Raw genomic sequence first — 15,339 nt, 5'->3', positions numbered from 1 at the left:
TCCTTCCCAACCTGCATAGCTTTTTTTTTTTTTTTTTTTTTTTGCGGTACGCGGGCCCCTCACCGCTGTGGCCTCTCCCGTTGCGGAGCACAGGCTCCGGACACGCAGGCTTAGCGGCCATGGCTCACGGGCCCAGCCGCTCCGCGGCATGTGCGATCTTCCCAAACCGGAGCACGAACCCGCGTCCCCTGCATCGGCAGGCAGACTCTCAACCACTGCGCCACCAGGGAAGCCCATGCATAGCTTTTATTGCTTCTTCTTGCATAATTGTCCTGACTAGAACCTCTGGTACAATGTTGAATAGAAGTGGCAAGAGCTGATGTCCTTGCCTTGTCCCTGCTTGTAGGGGAAAGCTTTCAGTCACTCACCATTGTTTATGACGTTAGCTCTCGGTTCTTCGTAGATGTCCTTTACCAGGTTGAGGCAGTTCCTCCCACTCCTAGTTGGTTGGGTGTTCTCATTATGAAGGATTGTCAAATTTTGTCAAATGCTTTTTCTGCATCTGTCAGCATAAGCATGTTCTTTTTTTTTTCTTTATTAGATTGACATAATGTATTACCTGCTTTGAGTTTTGTTTTTTGGGTTTGTTGTTGTTGTTGTTTTGGCTGTGCCGTGAGGCTTTTGGATCTTCGTTCCCACACCAGGGATTGAACCCAGGCCCTGGCAGTGAAAGCGCTGAGTCCTAACCACTGGACCACCACGCAATTTCCTACATTTTTTGAATTTTGAATGTTAGATCAAACTTGCATTCCTAGAATAAATCCCACGTGGCGTAGAATCCTTTTTATATGATGCTGGATTCAGTTTGCTAGTATTTTGGTGAGGAACTTTACGCCGACATTCATAGGGATATTGGTCTGTAGTCTTCTTTTCTTGCGAGGTCTTTGGTTTTGGTATCAAGGTAACGCCGACCTCTTTTTTTTTTTCTTTTTTTGCGGTACGTGGGCCTCTCACTGTTGTGGCCTCTCCCGTTGCGGAGCACAGGCTCCGGACGCACAGGCTCGCGGCCATGGCTCACGGGCCCAGCCACTCCGCGGCATGTGGGATCTTCCCAGACCGGGGCACGAGCCCGTGTCCCCTGGATCAGCAGGCGGACTCTCAACCACTGCGCCACCAGGGAAGCCCACGCCGACCTCTTAGAATGAGTGCCTTGCTCTTCGGTTTGGGGAAGAGTTTGTGAAGGACTGGTGTTCATTTGAACCACCTCTTGAGGGTGAGTTAGTTCAGTTGTAACAGCAGGCAGTGGGAACAGTGTGGACAGAGGCCTGAAGGGGGGAGCGCAGTGGATTTGAGTAACAGGAGCCACGGGCCTGGCTGGTGCAGGCACACACACAGGAGGTGGAGGGCTGGAGGACAGCCCGTGAGAAAGGTCCACAGGGGCTGGATCCAGAAGGGCCAGCTGGACATGAGGAGGTCCTGGAGCTTTAGAACAGAGCAGTGATGGGCATGGCGTGTGTGCTGGAGCCTGTGCTGAGGGGAGGGTGATGGAGGAAAGAGACTGGAGGCCAGGGAGGGACTTGAGGAGGTGGGGTGGGGCTGCCCGGAGGTGGTGGAGGGGGGCACAGGCAGGGGGCTGCGAGGAGGCAGCCTAGAGGGCTGGGAATGCTGGGGGCGTGGGGCTGGCAAGGGCACTGGGAACAGGCACAGAGGCTGGCTGGAGCCTCAGTGTAGGGAGGCTGCTGTAGAGGCGTGAGAGGCAGGGGCTGGTTGCAGCGGGAAGGGGCCAGAGCCCTGGCCTGAGGCAGAGGCCTGGAAACCAGGGACCTCCCGCTGGGTGGGAGCAGGGCGGAAGCTGTTAGACCCACCCTCTGCTGCAGGTGGCCCATCTCGGTGGCAGCCTGTATGCAAGTGGAGGTAGAGAAGGCAGCACGCTTGGGAGGCCAGCCTGTAGCCAGCCTAGGGGGCTCCTGGGAGAGGTGCCCACATCCTTCCAGGCAGAAGGAGCTGCCAAGGACCGGAGCCCTGATCCCTGCAAGGAATCCCGGGTCAGAGAGGCGACGCAGCCCGCCCAGAGTGGGCCACGGGGGAGGAACGAGGGAGGAACGAGGGAGGACCGGCAGCCCCGACCGGGAGCCTGAGTGCTCGCGCCCCGGGGGGCCGGGGGGAGGGGAAACTCGCCAGCCAGCCCCGCTTCAACTCCAGCTCAGCCCCGGGAGGCGGGGCGGCCCGCACCACCCTTGACAGAGCTGCGGGCCGGGGCTCCGGGAGGAGGAGGAGGAGGCACTTTCCCAAGGTCTCGGCCGCCAGGAGCCGGAGGGGCTGGGGCCCGGGTGTGGGGGCGGTCGGGAGCCCTCCAGCCGCGCGGGGTCGTGAGGCCGGCTGCCCGTTCACCTCCGTGGCTTCCCGACTTCGGGCGGCCCCTCAGGCGTCCGCCCCGCGCCCCCGCGTTCCCGCGCCCCCGCAGCCCCACCCTCGCAGCGGCCGGCGGGGAAACTGAGGCCCCGCGGGCTGACGGGCGGGGCGGCGCCTCACCTGCGAGGGGCGGAGCCGGCGGCCGGGCAGGGGGCGGGGCGGGGCGGGGCGGGGCGGGGCGGGGCGGGGCGGGGCGGGGGGCGCGGCGGCATGGCGGGCGAGGGGCCGCGGCCGCGGGCCAGGGGCTGGCGGGAGGAGGGCGCTGCAGGCGAGGCGGCGGCCCGGGCGCGCGGCCCGATGCCCTGTCGGTGCGCGCAGGGGAGGCGGGCGCGGGCCGACCCCCCGAAGCCGGCCGTGCCCATCGCGTGGACGCTGTGAGGACCGAGCCGGCGCTTCCGGCGGGAACAAAGGCGGGCGGGGGCCGGCTCCGGCGGGTCTGGGGGCTTCGGACGGGGCGGGGGCCTGTCCGTCTGTCAGCACCTCCCGGGGCGGGCGGGCGCGGGGCCCCCTCCTCCCTACGCCCGCGGGGTTCTGTCCGGTGCGGGCCGCCGGGCGGGCGCGGGGGTGGCGCGCTTTGTCGGAGGCTCCACTGTTGGTTGGGGCGCAGGCCAGAGGGGTGGCTTTGTGCTTAGGTGGAGCTGGAGCGGGCAGCCCGAGCGACCTGGGCAGGGGCCGAGGAGCAGGCGTGCGGGGAGGCGGGAGGCGGGAGACGGTAAACATCTGTTGGAGCCTGCCAGTTTGCTGAAAGCGGAGTGGGTTTTTGTGTGTGTGTGTGTTTGGGGATGGGGCAGGAGTTCCAGCAAGGCTGGGCCTCTGGGTCTGACCCGAACTGCTCCTCCAACTCCACTGGGGCCCCCGGACGGACCATACCCCGGGTGGGGTGGGGGCAGGCACTGGATAAAACAGTGCGGGGTGGGTGGGTGCTGTTCAGAGGGACCAGGGGTGCGGTGCGGGAGGCCCCGAATGTGACTGGGCATTGAGGTGCGTCACAGAAGAGGGGAGTCTGAATCTGGGTCTTGAAGGGCGAGTAGGAGTTCTCTATGTGAGAAGGGGTGGCAGTCATTCCAGGCAGAGGCCGGAAGTGTGAAACTGAAAGAGCCTGCCAGGTTTCTGGGAGAGCAGCTGGAACATGAGTAAGAGGCTGTTGAGCAGCGGGGCCTTACAGCCGGGCCTGGAATGTAGGGCCCTGAGGGCCTGGGTTAACCCTGAGGCAGGCAGCCTGCCCCTGGAGACCGTGCACTGGGTGGCCCCTGCCCGAACGATGCCCCAGGCTGACTGGGACACTGTGGATCCCAGCCAACCCACCAAACGATTGTTTGGCGAGGGTGTGGCCCCCAACCCTGGCTGAGACATGTCCCCTTCCCTTTTTATTGTAGCTTCATGGCGGCCGAGGAGATGCACTGGCCCGTCCCCATGAAGGCCATTGGTGCTCAGAACTTGCTGACCATGCCTGGGGGTGTGGCCAAGGCTGGCTACCTGCACAAGAAGGGCGGCACCCAGCTGCAGCTGCTCAAGTGTGAGTCCCCTGAGTGGTGGGGAACATAATGGGAGGACGTGGGGACAGGGCTGAGCCCCACTGGACCTTCTTGGCCAAGCACCCTTCCTTTCTGAGCCTCTTTTTCCTTCCTTACCTGGTGGGCCCTCCAGAGTTTCCCTTCTCTCCCTGCCGGCACCCCCTCGGGGCCCTGAGGTTGGCCTCCCCAGCCCCCAGGACTGTGGAAGGGTCTGGGGTGGTGCAGCGGGTGGAGATAGGAGGGCATTTGGTGCACAGTGCTGACCAGCTGGACAAGGGAGCTTCAGCCTGTGGCCAGGGGCGGGAGCCCTCGTTGGCCTGGTAGGTCTGGCCCCTGGGTGGTGCCCTCGCCTTATCAGGTGTGTGTTCAGTGAGTCAGGCAGTCACTCTGTCTGCAATGAACCCACGTACCAGGCCAACAGCCATCTGGGTGCTGGACCTCCAGAGCTTCACGAGACCGGGGCTCTGGTGCCTAGGACAGCAGGCTGGGAGAGGGAGAGAGCCCCCAGGCCTAGGAGATGCTGAAGCCCAAGAGCATCAGGGCCTCGCCCACCCCTCTGACCAGCCACGAGCGTCCCGTGCCTTTGCTCAAGCTGTGCCCTTTGCCAGGGACTCCCTGGCCCTGTGCTGCCTGGTCGAGGTGCCCCAGGCTGACTGGTTTGGTTTCTCTGTGGGCTCCGATTGGTCTGCCCTCCTCTTTGAACAGGGAGCCTCCAAGGAGGGGCTGTAAGTGAGCCGCCTCCAGGCCTGGGAGGGGCTGCTCGGGGATGGGGCAGTAGCCCCAGGGGTTCTCACCTTAACTGGCTCCACACCAGTGGCTCTTGTTGGCAAGATCTCTGGGCATCTTTGCCCCCAGCCTCGCTCCACCCAGCAAGGCGGCTCTGTGGCCTCCCTGGGCCTCTGGCCCTGGCTCTGCCCTTCCTTGAGCCACTTTAGTCCCTTGTCCCTAGGGCCTGCGGTAGCGCCACACAGCCCCCTGAATCTCCCCTGCCCTGGAGGGACCAGCATGCCCACCCATCTGTCAGCATTTGGCCCCGTGGTAGACTCCTGGGGAGGGGGCAGGAGGCCTGGCCTGGAGTCGCCCAGGGCCTCCAGGCGTGGTCCCTGGAGTGGGGCCTGCCCGGAGGCTCAGCCCCTGCCCTCGCCCCGCTCCGCAGGGCCCCTGCGCTTCGTCATCATCCACAAGCGCTGCATCTACTACTTCAAGAGCAGCACGTCCGCCTCCCCGCAGGGCGCCTTCTCGCTGAGTGGCTACAACCGGTAAGTGCCCCACTGACCCCCAGCCCCACGGCCAGTGGGTTCGCCCCCGGTTCCCACCCAGGGCGAGTCCAGGCTTTCCTGAGATGGTTCACACCCCCAGCCCTTCGGATGGGTCCAGCCTCTGCCGCTCCATCCTAGCCTCAGGCCGTTGCCGAGGGCCTGGGGTCGAGGCTGGGGCTTCCTGCCGCTTTATCAGCCTCAAGGGTTGCAACAGCCTGCTCTGCAGAGTCCCCATTCGGTCTCAGCCCAGTGACTTCTGCGTCCCTCCTTCCTCTCCACCTTTTCCCCCTCAACCATCTCCGCCTCCTTTTGGCCAAGAGCCCAGGCCCTGCCCCAGGCCCCCTGGTTCCCGGGGCCTCCCAGGCTGGGGCCAGTTCCCTGCTGCGGGCTGCCAGTCTATCATTTGGCCAGGAGCCTGCCCTCAAGGAGCTCTCTGACTCATGGGCACTGGGCCTCCCCCTCCCCCCCTCCCCGGGGATGGGGCATGTTGGCACGTGTGGGCCCACCCACGGCCTCGCCTGCACGCACGGGGGCGGGGGGGGGGTCAAGTGTGATTCCTGACTCTAGGTCTTGGTGTCACACCACCCAGGCCCTGCACCCAATGGCATTAGTCTGTGCCCCTGCCCACCCCGGGAGGGCCCAGCCCTTCCTGCCTCTGAGAACCTGAGGGTCCCGTGGTGTCAGTGGCAGGACTGGCGCCCGTCGGGGGGGTGACTCTAGGCCTGCACTCACATGCTGGCCGCAAGCTCTGTAGGGAAACTTCCCCCAAGCACCCAGCCCAGTGCCCATCCCCCAGTTGGAGGTCAGGGGAGGCTCCAGGGCCCTGTGGCTGCCAGCAGGCACTGGTGGGTCAGACTCTGGGGTCCCCTGGGGAGGGACATTTCCTTCCCCCAAACACACCACCCCTGGCCTGGTGGGAGTGCAGCCTTGCAGCAGGGGATGGTCCAGGCCGTCTGATGGGCCGGAGGGACACACCTGCCCCAGGCGCCCAGCCTGACAGCGCCCCCCATGGTAGAGTTTGTGATCTCTACGCAAACTCCATGTCCTGGCTGCAGGAGCGGCCGCAGTGAGTCACTTCCCTGAAATGTTCTCAGGCCAGCCACCTGGCAGCAGGGGCAGGGCTGAGGGTGACACGAGCCCCATGAGGGTCCCCAGGAGGTAGGCCAGGGACCAGGCGGGGCCCGAGGCATCCAAGTAAAGTAGCATTGGTGGGCAGCGAGGGTGGCATGTCCTCGTCTCAGAGCCCTGCATGCGCTGCTCCCTGGAAGCCCTCCTGGACCCCTGTGCCCTCCGCTCACTGCCCACCCTTGCCCACACGCTTCCTTCTGCCTGACGCATCCAGGCCTTCAGCCAGCAGCATCGATGGGCCAACTGTCCAGATCTTCCCATGTCCCTCGGGGCGTGGTGCTGGGTGCCAAGACCTGTCCAGGGGCGGGGCTGTGCTTGGGCCGTCCCTGCGGGCATGGGCCGCATGGTGACCACTGGCACTGCCCTCAGGGTGATGCGGGCAGCTGAGGAGACGACGTCCAGCAACGTCTTCCCCTTCAAGATCGTCCACATCAGCAAGAAGCACCGCACGTGGTTCTTCTCTGCCTCCTCTGAGGACGAGCGCAAGGTGATGGGGGGCCGGGTTGGACCTGCCTTGTGGGGACGGGGAACTGTCAGGGCCCCCGTCCAGGCCCTGAGGGGCCGTGGCTGGGGCATGGGCAGCTGGGTGGGTGCCGCCCCCCGGTCTCCAGTCCTCACGCCCAGGGCCTGGCGCCAGCCCCCTCACACTCAGAGCACGCTGTCTCAGGAGGAACCCTGGGTTGGCTGAAGGGGGGCCGCGGCCCCAGAAGGGCCAGCCAGGGTCGTCTTCCCCAACCTTGGTGGTCGACACAGACCAGCCAGTGCAGGCAGGGGAGGAGGGATGAGGGTGGGTTCCTCCCCTGGGCAGCATCATGCCCGCTGAGGGCCTGACTGACCCGCAGAGCTGGATGACCTTGCTGCGCAGGGAGATTGGCCACTTCCATGAGAAGAAGGAGCTGCCTCTGGATGCCAGGTGGGCCTGGGGGTGTGATGGTGGGTGGGTGTCACTAGGGCCCTGGACTTGACACGTGTGCCTGCCTCCTGACCCCTGGGGGCTTGGCCCAGAATCCCCTCCTTGAAGGCTTTTCTGAAGGTGCCAGCTGGGCCGCGTGTGTGCGGGGTGTGCACCTGTGTGTGTGCACCCGAGTGTGTAAGCATGTGTGTGCGTGCACCCCGCTGGTAGTTCCTATTTGGGGATTACACGTGCTTCTACTTGCGCACCCAGGAAGCCCGGCGTTTCTAGCAGCTCAGGCCTTCAGGTTCCCAGCGCCCCTCACTAGGGAGTGAGAGCAGGCTGAGTGCCCGGGGCAGTGGCCCAGCCTGTCTGGGCGTTGATGACTGCACGGTGAAGGTGGCTCAACAAGCAGCGGGGGCTCTCTGGGCAGGAGCTGCATCCATCCGGGCCTTTCAGACATGAGAATAGGGAGGCCCAGGTAGGGCTGGGTACACCTAGGCGGTCCCGCAGGCCCCTGCCTCAGCCCCCAGGGCAGGAGCAGGTGGGGACGTGGGCCCAGCCTTGAGGCCTGGCACCGTCTGGGCGGTCGGGGTGTACTTGTGGCGAGAACCACGGTGGGGCTGAGGAGGGAGACACCACAGCCTCCAGTCCCCTTGTCTGCCCTTGTTTTGTGTGTAGACGTGTGTCTAGATCTTTCTGTGTCCGCACGTCTCCGTGCGTGTTCTCGTGTTTATCTGTGTGTGTGTCTGCATCCGCGTGTCTGAGTGTGCACGTGCGTGTGGCTGCGTCCTTGTCTGTCTGTGTGTGTGTCTGTCTGCGTGTCCGAGGGTGTGAGTGCAGGAAACCCCCTGCCCGGTACTCACGGCCCTGCCCGCCCTGCGCTCAGCGACTCCAGCTCGGACACAGACAGCTTCTACGGTGCCATTGAGCGGCCCGTGGACATCAGCCTCTCTCCGTACCCCACGGACAATGAAGGTGAGGCGCGTCCCCATCCTCTGCCCGCCGCCTCTCCATGCCTGGCTGCTGCCCCGGAGGGAGACGTAGCTGGCTGGCCTCCCTGCTCCGTCTTTTCGGCTTCCCCAGGCAGCCTGGGTCTTGGGTTCCCATCCTGCCCACCTCATCCTGGCCCTGGACCCCCCTGAGGGAGCGAGGTCCTGAGAGCCCCGCCCGGCCACCCCGGCCTGGGTGCAGCTGGCCTGGGTGGCCCTGAGTCCGACCCTCCATCTGCCCCACAGACTACGAGCACGACGATGAGGACGACTCTTACATGGAACCCGACTGCCCCGAGTCCGGGAAGCCCGAGGGTGGGTGGGGCACCCGGTGGGCCTGGGGAGCGCTGGGAGTAGAGAACAGGGGCTGAGGCCTGGAGCAGAGGCTCCCCCACCCTGGGCTGGGGCTGTCAGCCTGGGTATGGCTCCGGGTGGCCTGAGGCCTGACCGTCTCCACCTCGGGCCTCAGTTTTCCTCCTTCAACCCAAATATTGGGAGGAACGGAGCAGAAGAGGCTGGCTCTGCTCACCTGCTCCTCTGACCTCCTCCAGTTCGCCTGGGATGGGGGAGGGGCGGTGCAGAGGTAGGTGAGGGGGAGCCCCACACGTGGGACGCTGAGCCAGGGCTGGCCCTGGGGGCTGAGAACAGGGAAGGAGGATAGCTCGCCGTGAGCACCTGCGGCCAGATGGTCACTCAACTGCCCCACCCTGCCCCCACCCCCCAGAGCCCTCGGCCAGGCAAGGGGACAGGCTTGTACCAGGCATCCCAGGGAAGCGCAGGGACGGGTGGGGGAGGGCCACGCCTCTGTCCTGCGTCTGTCGCATCACTCACTGTTCCTTCCGCCCCCAGCTCTCCTCCCCCAGCTCCTCTTGTTCTCGTTGATTTCATCATGGTCCGGGACTCCCTGTTCCCTGGCCTCCTCTCCAGCCACCTTGTCTTCTGCCCCCCCCAACTCCTCGTGGCCTCCTCTTAGCTCTGCCTCCCTCAAGTGCGCCCGGTGCCAGCCCTCTTCCCTCCTACTGGCTTCCTCCCTCTGGGGCCCCAGCTCCCACGGGCCTTCAGCCCACCAGGACCTGCAGGCCAGCACCGAGCCTACATCAGACCCTCATCCGTTCTCTGGTCTTTGCGCCCTCGCTCGCCCGCTTCGGGCTCTCATCTCTCGGGCCTGTGACCACAGCCCTGGTGAAGCCCTGCCTCGTCTGCCCCACCCCTGGCTGGAGAGAGCCCACGGAGGCCTTACCCTTATCCCCACCTTGGACCTCCAGGGGCCCAGTGCCCCTGCACACCTGCTTGCGCATTCCCAGCTCCTCACCCAGAACGCCTCTCGTCAGGGTTCCCACCCCAGCGCCCGAGGGTGGCACTTGGCCCGGGGCCCCCTCCCTGCCCCCACCTGCCTCGCCAGCCCCAGACACCTCGTGCTCCAGGTCCCCTCCCGCCCAGCCCTGTGCTGCCCGGGGTGCCCACGCGCACGACCCCGGGGCTCAGGCCTGGCCCGCTCCTCTCCCGTCACTCCTGGGCCACGGCCAGTGTCATCGACAGGCTGTTGACTCCTGACATTTCCAGCCGGGGCCCCTCCTCTGAACTGGGCCTGGGCCCCTGGAGTCCACTCGACGTCCCTTAGGTGTCTCGGGGCACTGTCAACTTGTTAGGAGCAAACCCAACCCCCAGCTTCCCCCAGCCTGCTCCCGCCTTTCCTCCTCACCTCTGTTACTGGGACTCCCAGCCGCCCCAGCTGAGGCCCGGTCCTGGGAGACTTCCTTGCCCCTTTGTCCTTCTCGCCCCGACCCGCTCCCCCGGAAGCTGAAGGCTCCTGATGTGACACCTGGGCTTCAGGAAGTTTGCAGGAAGGCTGCCGTATGGGGGACAGATCGGGAGGGCCGGATGGCCTGGGGTGGGCCAGCGTCCCAGAAGGAAGGCTGCATCGGGGCTGTAGGCCGCGTGGCCGGGCTGGGGGGCTGGGCGCTGGGGGGTTGCATGCCTGCTTGGCCCTGGCCGGCCCTTGCCGGCAGAGGTGCTGCTGCTCTGGCCTCCAGCAGGGGACACTTGCTCACCAGATGGGTCTCCTCGCTCTGCAGATGCCCTGATCCACCCACCGGCCTACCCCCCACCTCCGGTGCCCACGCCCAGGAAGCCCGTCTTCTCTGATGTGCCCCGGGCCCACTCCTTTTCCTCCAAGGGTCCAGGCCCTCTGCTGCCACCTGCACCCCCTAAGCGCAGCCTCCCCGATGCCGGCCCGGCCCCCGAGGACTCCAGGAGGGAGCTGCTGGGCCCGAGGTGGCTCGAGCCCGGCCCCAGGGTGCCCGCCCCCTCCCGGAGGGTGAGTGAACCCCCACCGGGCGGCCTGCCCGCCGTGCCCAGCCGGAAGCCACCTTGCTTCCGCGAGGACGCCAGCTCCGGCCCAGAGCCCCGGGTCCCTGGCCACGGCGCCAGCTCTTCCTCTAGCTCTGCCAGCGCAGCTGCTACCACCTCCAGGAACTGTGACAAGCTCAAGTCCTTCCACCTGTCCCCTCGGGGGCCACCCACACCTGAGCCCCCTCCCGTGCCGGCCAACAAGCCCAAGTTCTTGAAGGTGGCTGAAGTGGCCCCCCCGAGGGAGGCAGCCAAGCCCGGACTCTTCGTGCCCGCCGTGGCCCCCCGGCCTCCCGCACTGAAGCTGCCCACGCCCGAGGCCACAGCCCGGCCCGCGATCCTGCCCAGGCCAGAAAAGCCGCCCCTCCCCCACCTCCAGTGAGTCTGTGCCGCACTGGTGCCACTGGGACCCCCCCCCCCCAGCCTGTCTTCCCAGCGGTGACCCAGCCTCCCTGCCTCTGGCACACAGCCCGTGACAGGCACCAGGCGGCCCTGGCCTGGGTGGGGGGAGGAAGGCGCCTTGATGGCCCTGGGCTGCCTAGGCTGAATGGCCTCCCCTACACCTGACGCGGGTGTTCCCAGGGGTGTCCCGCCTGGCCTTTGAGGTCCAGCCCTGTGGGTGGTGAGCCTGGAGCCCGTGGCTGCCTTGGGGAGCAGTGGGCGAGGCGGGGCTCTGGGCACCCCAGCCTCCCAGAGCCCCTGCCGTGCAGTGAGGGCCCTCCAGGCGCTGCCAGCCTGCCCAGGGACGGGCGCTCTGGGGAGGTGTGGGACTGAGCCCTCCTGAGCCAGAAGTGCCCTTCCTGGCCCTGTCTGGGGCTCCAGATGCCACCCTGGCTCTGACGCCACCTAGGCTGCCTTTGTGCCCTTCCCGACTGGGAACCTGCCAGTTCCCAGTGGAATGTGGGACGTGTGTGTGACTCACCTCGAGGCCTGCTCGAAACACTTTCCGCTTTATTGCTGGGCAGTGCCGGGAGCCTGGTGTGTCCTCACACCCACAGCCCGCAGGGCCCTCAGCAGGGAAGGCTCCGGGAGCCCCAGCGGGGAGCCTGAGTGGGCACACTAGTACGGTTCCTCCTGAGTACTCTTGACCACGGCACCCTTCTCCCTAGGGCTCTGTTAGCACTGCCACCCGTGCGGGAGTGCCTGGGAGAACCCCTTGGCACACTCATGGTTCTGTTTTGTGAGGGGCCACAGAGTTGTAGGCTGGCTCATGTGTTCGTGCTCTGGGTCTGGACCTGAGTGCCACGGGGCTGCGTGTGGCAGAGCTGATCGTCCACAGCACAGCCTCACCCACAGCCTGGCAGCCCATCCCAGGGTGGCCTCCTTTAACTCTCCCTGAAGCCCTGGAGGCTCGGACCATGTGGCCACAGTGAGGGGCGTGTCCCTTTGGCTCGACCCATTCACATCCGTCCCGTGGCTCTGGGAGGAGTGCAACGTGGCTGAGGTCACAGAGCTGGTCCATGGCAGCACTGGGCCCTTTGCCCACAGCGTCTGGAGCCCAGGACCCCCCTTGCCGGTGATGCCGGCTCAGGCGGCCAGGCTTCAGGCGACTGCTGCCACCCCAGGGCGGTCAGCGTGGAGCCCCCCAGAGCTCTGTGGTCCTGGGCCTTTGACAGCCGCCAGGGCCGCAGGCGCCAGACCTCATGGGTCCCCAGGCTTGGTGTGGTCACTTGGAGGCGCGGGGATCAGCGTCTGGGGGGAGCAGAGGGGGCCTGTCCCACGTCTGGCAGCGACACGGCCTTCCTCCGTTTGCTTCCCGTCCAGGAGATCACCCCCCGACGGGCAGAGCTTCAGGAGCTTCTCCTTTGAAAAACCCCGGAAACCCGCGCAGGCTGACACGCCGCAGGCGGACGCTGGCGGGGAGGACTCTGATGAGGACTACGAGAAGGCAAGGCCGGGTGGGGCGCCCAGATGTCCGACGGGATGGGCGGCCGCGGGGGAGCTGGGGGCGCGGGACCCGGTGCGCAGCCCCGGCTCCCGGCACAGGCTGGCAGCCAGCGGGGAGAGCCCCACCCGGGCCTTGACGCTGACCATGCCGGCCTCCCTCCAGGTGCCACTGCCCAGCTCCGTTTTCATCAACACCACGGAATCTTGTGAAGTGGAAAGGTCAGCGTGAAGCCCTTCTTTCTCCAAGGCCTTGTCTTGGCAGACGTGAGGTTCTCTGCCGCCCCCCCCACACACCTGCGTGCGCGCGCGCACACACACACACCCAGCCTCGGTGCTGGGCAGTTACTGGCACGAGAACACAGCTGAGTGCCACGAGAAACCCGGCGAAAGAATGACTCCTGCCAGTTCAGCCCCTGCTCTGGCCTCGCCCTGGGCTCTGTGCGGCCGGCCCTCGTGGTCCCCAGTGCTCTCGGAACCTGAACTGCAGAATCTGGGACGACAGAAAGCCACGTGGTGGTGGGGGCTGGAGGGTCCTTGAGAGAGCTGTCCGAGGGGGGCTCACCTGTTCACACGGCTGTGTTCTTGTAGGCTGTTCAAAGCCACGAGCCCCCGGGGAGAGCCCCTGGACGGCCTCTACTGCATCCGGAACTCCTCCACCAAGGCGGGGAAGGTAGGCACCCAGGGAGGGTGCTCAGCCGCCACCCTGCTGTGCAAAGGCCCCCAAGACGGCTGCGTGGTGGGGTCTGCCGCCCTCTACATAACCCGGGCTGACAGGCGAGCACAGAACTCTACAGTTCGTAGCTCATTTCCCCACGCAGCCTCTTACTTGGTTTCTCAACCAGGTTTCATCCTTGAGGTCTACAGCCCCTTCTCCCCATCCGTTTTCAGGAACTCAGCACCGTCTGCAGTGGTGCCCACTCCCCAGCACGGGTGTGAGGCACAGGAAGGGTTGGGGGGCCCGGGGCTCTGACGGGGTAGGGGATTCCCCTTCCTGCTTTTTGAAGGGGAGGCTGCCTGGGGCCGTGGGAACGTTAGGAGGTCTGCTGGCTCTGCCTGGGCCCCTCCAAGGGTGACTCGTGTGACCTCACTGAGCCTGTTTCCCCTTGAGTGTCGGAGATGGTCCTAGTGTGGACCAGGCACCTGCTACTGTCATTCACGTCTTAGCAGACGCTCTGAGGGCAGGAGTCCCGGGGCAAGGGGCCGCCCATCCTGACCCTGCTGTCCATGGGCAGGGGGACCCTCTCCCAGGGACCCAGCCTCGACGCTGCTGCCCCCGCACCCCGAGTCTGTGTCTTTCCTGAGGGGAGTGAGCCGTCCTCTGCCCGCTCCTCTCCCCGCAGGTTCTGGTCGTGTGGGACGAAACCTCCAGCAAAGTGAGGAACTACCGCATCTTTGAGAAGGTGAGCGGGCTGGCCTACCTGAGGGCCCTGGGCAGGAGGGGAGCCCTGGTCCGGGGCTCGGCTGGGGTCGGGGCAGAGTCTCCCTGGGAGAGCATAGGTAGTGGGTGGTCTGAGGCCAGCACCCCCAAACACTCCTCCTCCGCCGTCCCCTCTCTCCGTGGCCCCACCTCCCCCCGCTCCTGGCTTCTCTGTGTCCTCCACTGACCCTAGAGGAGATGGGATGATCAGCCCTCGGCCCTAGGCTTATTTACAGACCTGGCCTGCGTCCCCTGGGCAGAGCGTTACTGCCGACCGCCCCGTCTTACAGCTCAGGGGGCTGGCCGGCCCCTCTGACCCTGCCCCACTCCCCACCCAGGAGGCGAAGTTCTACCTGGAGGGCGAGGTCCTGTTTGTGAGCGTGGGCAGCCTGGTGGAGCATTACCACACTCACGTGCTGCCTGGCCACCAGAGCCTGCTGCTGCGGCACCCCTACGGTTACGCCAGGCCCAGGTGACGCCTGTGCTTGCACGCTACTGGGCAGAGACGGCCACGGGGCCACAGCCCTGGGCCACGCAGAAGGAGACCGGCCTGCACGGGAGAACACGCGGGAGCCAGCACCGTGCTCTGACCCGGGGCCTCCCCGGTGGACACCTCACAGAGATTGCCAGGCCAGGCCCCGCCCAGCAGGCTGGGTCCCCCGGGGCTCGGCCAGGCCCTGGGCTCCAGGGAATTGTGTGGCGCTCTCCTGTCTCACCCCGCCCACCTCCCAGGAGCCTAGGACTGAGCCCAGTCTGGACTTGATTTACAGAAATTCTGGTACCCCCCCGGCACGCCCCCCCAGCACTGGGCTGGGAGCTGGGCAGGGCTGAGGTATTTGGGGTTGGGCAGGGGCTGGACCCCCAGGAACGCTACAACACAGGCTCCGAGAGGGGCCGGTGCCGCACAATAAAGCGCAGATGACCTTTGCCCCGGTGGCCAGGGCTGCACTGGGAAGGGGGCACGTCAGCCTCCAAGTGTTGACTGTAGCAGGTCAGCTCACGGGACCTCTAGGAGGTGGTCTTGTTTTCTAGGCCACAGGGCGCTAAATGACTTACCCTTGGGTCCACAGCTGGTAACAGAACAGGACCCAAAAAGTTGGACAATCTGGGCCCAGAGCCTGTATCCAGAATGCCAGGTTCTGCTGCCAGAAGTCAGGTCCAGGGCAGTGAGGCTACAGAGCTAAGAGGCCCCTCACATCAGTAACCGGGTCATTCGTTGGCTTAACCAGTGGTTACTGGGAGACAACCGGGCAGAAGGTACGCACAGCGCCCACCGTCTGTGGCAGCGGGGTGTGCAGGGGCTGGGAGCTTGCAACGCAGCTGGGGGCTCCAGGAAGACTTCCTGGAGGAAGTGATGGTTACAGTGCTGCAGGAAGAGTAGGCCCTGTGTCGGCCAGGGGTGGGTGGGGACAGTGGTACCCAGATGCCCAAGTCATCTGGTTCATGCCTGGTGCAGGCCCAGCACCGATCATCCCCTTGCTTCCTGTCACGGAATCCCAGCAGCCTGCTCTCCCTGGCGTGGCCATCCAGGCTGGAATGTTTTCTTTTC

The 15,339-nt window shown here is 65.6% G+C and overlaps 1 protein-coding gene across 2 annotated transcripts; it reads left to right on the top strand.

Annotated features, from left to right (window-relative positions):
- Positions 1–2,562: 2,562 nt before the first annotated feature.
- On the top strand, positions 2,563–14,700 carry SH3BP2 (SH3 domain binding protein 2; the record flags this gene model as incomplete). 2 transcript variants are annotated; one of them, XM_082653259.1, is made up of 13 exons in its annotated part: positions 2,563–2,726; positions 3,729–3,868; positions 5,023–5,125; positions 6,623–6,740; positions 7,096–7,166; positions 8,035–8,123; positions 8,384–8,452; positions 10,213–10,864; positions 12,251–12,374; positions 12,537–12,592; positions 12,962–13,043; positions 13,714–13,773; positions 14,129–14,700. In XM_082653259.1, the coding sequence occupies 13 exons, from the start codon at positions 2,563–2,565 to the stop codon at positions 14,264–14,266; spliced, it is 1,866 nt and encodes a 621-aa protein (XP_082509385.1). In that variant the 3' UTR covers positions 14,267–14,700. The 2 variants fall into 2 exon arrangements, with proteins under 2 accessions (XP_082509385.1, XP_082509386.1); XM_082653260.1 differs by lacking the exon at positions 8,384–8,452 and having other exon boundaries at positions 2,593–2,726.
- Between the last annotated feature and the right edge of the window lie 639 nt (positions 14,701–15,339).

Source organism: Grampus griseus (assembly GCF_964374135.1).
Source record: "Grampus griseus genome assembly, chromosome: 4".
NCBI classification, from domain to species: Eukaryota; Metazoa; Chordata; class Mammalia; order Artiodactyla; family Delphinidae; genus Grampus; species Grampus griseus.
The sequence above is the reverse complement of the archived record's forward strand: the minus strand, read 5'-3'. Positions and strand labels throughout refer to the sequence as shown.